The sequence below is a fragment of the Nestor notabilis genome, unplaced genomic scaffold, assembly GCF_000696875.1.
Source record: "Nestor notabilis isolate BGI_N333 unplaced genomic scaffold, ASM69687v1 scaffold11229, whole genome shotgun sequence".
Lineage (NCBI taxonomy): Eukaryota > Metazoa > Chordata > Aves > Psittaciformes > Psittacidae > Nestor > Nestor notabilis.
This window is the reverse complement of record NW_009943621.1, coordinates 103700-106392: the sequence shown is the minus strand read 5'-3', so window position 1 is coordinate 106392 and position 2693 is coordinate 103700. Positions and strand designations below refer to the sequence as shown.

Genomic DNA, 2693 nt, shown 5'->3' with positions numbered 1-2693 from the left:
GGTTCCCCCCTCCCGCGGGTTGGTGTTGACAGTAAATCTGGGAGCGCTTCTGCCAATGTAAACTCGGGCCAGGTGGGTTTCCGCCGTTTGTCGTGAAAAGTTAAACTTGCTCCTAAACATGCCCTCGTCTTGCCCTTTCCTGCCCGTGAAGAAGGAAGTGTTACCTCACTGGCTGCGGGGAGTTCTGTGACAAGATGTTTTCAGAGCACCTTGTGAGTGTGTGTTTCTCTGTCTTTGCGGCCAGCTTGGCTCCCAGATGGCCAATTCCCTCAACGGCCGGAACCCGCGCAAGGGACGGATCCTGGGCTTCATTGATGCCATTCAGGATGCTGTGGGCCCCCCTAAGCAGGCAGCTGCCGACCGGAGGACTGTGGAGAAGACCTGGAAGCTTATGGACAAAGTGGTGAGTGTCTCTGTGCGTTCGTGTGTACACACGGTGAAGAATGGGGCTATTTAAATAGGTACACATGGGGAAACGGTGTCTTCCTGGAGCTCAAACTGTTGTGCTCTGTGTGCCTCGGGAAATAAGGGGACTTATGTTTTAGGTTTTTTAAGCACTTTTTGGTTTTTTTTTTTTCTTTTTCCTATGGCCTCTGGCTACGGTTTTTTTGGTTGTGTTTTTTTTTTTTTTTAATCTTGGTTTCTGAAGAGAAAACAAATGTGTGTGCTTGCCTTAGGCTATTGTTATTTTCAGAGCCTTTAAAATGGCTCAAACTTGAAGAGCTGTCCTAACGAGGAGCTGCTTAGCTTAGACTTGTAATCACATATTCTGTGTGTTTCGTGTTGGATCACATTGTTAGTCTGCAAACAAGACCTCTGAAGTATGAAACTTAAGTTAAGCTAATCGTCCTGTGAGACATGCCCATGATGGCAACATAGATATGTTTGTGCTTTTAGGAATGTGCGTGGGGACTGGGGGATGTCACTCTTGTCAGTTTAGTAAACAGATTAGTATGGCACGCCTATCTTTTAAGCATGTGTTCTTCATTTTAATGATTTTTAAGTACTTCTACTCCTCATCTTGAAACTAGAAATACACTGTACTGAAACTCATTTTTCAGGAAGTGGGGAATAGACCATAGCTTTTTGTATCTTATGGTTCTCTGCACCAGCCTGATAGATTTTGTTTAGTATTGTACAAAATGTCAGCTTATATGATGATAGATTAACTAGGAGAGTTTCTTACCAATGGTAGGAACAGTTTAATTTTAACACAGAAATCTCTTCAGGGGGTTCAGGCAGGCACTCTGCTTTGCAGAGGAGGTGCTACTTGAGAGCTTCCTCTTGAAACTGCTGGGCAGTGAGGAATGCTGCCTGTTAGCCTTGGGTCTATATGGCAAGAAAGTTATGACTTTAAGGAAAGAAGTCATAACTTGGTGATTCTTTGTGAATTAGTGCAACTGTTCGCTTTTCCTGTGGCTCTTGCAAAATGCAGATGTTTAACATTTCTTAAAGTTCATAAGTAGTTATACTGACAGGGTGGAGATTATTTCATGTAATATGCCTTGACAAGTGGTCATTCTGAAGTATTCAACTGAGTCCTTGAATACTTTCCTTTTTGATATTTTAAGAGTAGCATTTGTATTTCCACCAGAATTTCTGATGATGTTCAGAAACTTAAAACCCAGCCTTGATAGAAATGGATACTATCACAAAGACTTTGTTGACATTTCACTGTTAATGATCAGGATCCTGTAAATGTGAGCATCTTGTAGTAGGAACTGCAATTATGAATACTTGGAAGCAGGCACTCTTCAGTAGAAGGAAGTTTTTGGCTTGGAAACCAGGAATCTGTTGTGGAAACCACGTGGAGAATGTACTACTTAATTCCTCCCACTCCTTGTCAGGCCATTTACAAATCTATATGGTAAGATTGTCCCTTCATTGGTTTCTGTATGCATGGTTACCCCACTGCTTGGACTTGTGGATTGCTTGTATTCAGCTAATAGAGGGTAATGGTATTACTATCACTATTTGTAGAACTGTTACAGCAGAGCATTGGAACAACCAATAAGGTCTGTTCTGTAGAAGTAACTGGAAAGGCTGGACGTTGCGCTGAGCTTTCTTTTTCATTTTACTGGATAAGTGTCCTCAATTTGGATCTTTAATGTATCCTCTTTAGGCTGCTCTTAGTTAATCAAATTTTATTTCCAAATTATATTAAAGTATACCAGACAGGATGATGTCATAGTGTGAAGAATGCTGTAGCTTGCTGCTTGAGTTTTTAGCATTTGGTACTTATAGTGAAAGGATGTGTTTGAGCAAATTTAATATGTTGGCAAACAAATTTAAACCTCTTAGCCTTATGTGGCAGTAGGCAGAGGAAGGTCATTTTCTCCTCTGCCTAGATCAAAACCAGGGATTAAAATCAGAAATAGAAACCTGCTCGATCAACTCTTGTTTCAAATCCCATTTCTGGAGTGTGTCCGATGACTGATTTCTGTAGTGGGTCACTGGTCAAATTAATACCTAGTGGAGGCAGTAGGCTCTGCAAAGTCACTGTGGTGCCACCCATGGTAACATTGTGGCTTTGAGGCCTATTTTCCTTGTTTAATAATAGTCATTATCCTTGTTTATTCTTTAACTATAGTAGCTGTGATAACCATCTCTTTGTTGCAATGTGGTAGCTGAAGTTTTCTCCTAAAGATGTTACGGAAAGGGAGAATGAAAATAAAGCAAAGTTATTACCCTGA

The 2693-nt window shown here is 41.2% G+C and overlaps 1 protein-coding gene across 1 annotated transcript in view; it reads left to right on the top strand.

The window, feature by feature from the left end:
- The first annotated feature begins 256 nt into the window (after window positions 1–256).
- The window catches only part of CBLB (Cbl proto-oncogene B, E3 ubiquitin protein ligase), a 100678-nt gene continuing 98241 nt past the window's right edge, over window positions 257–2693 (top strand). Inside the window, exon 1 of the mRNA XM_010022029.1 lies at window positions 257–403. Within this exon, the coding sequence (XP_010020331.1) occupies window positions 257–403 (147 nt within the window). The remainder of the gene's footprint in view (window positions 404–2693) is intronic.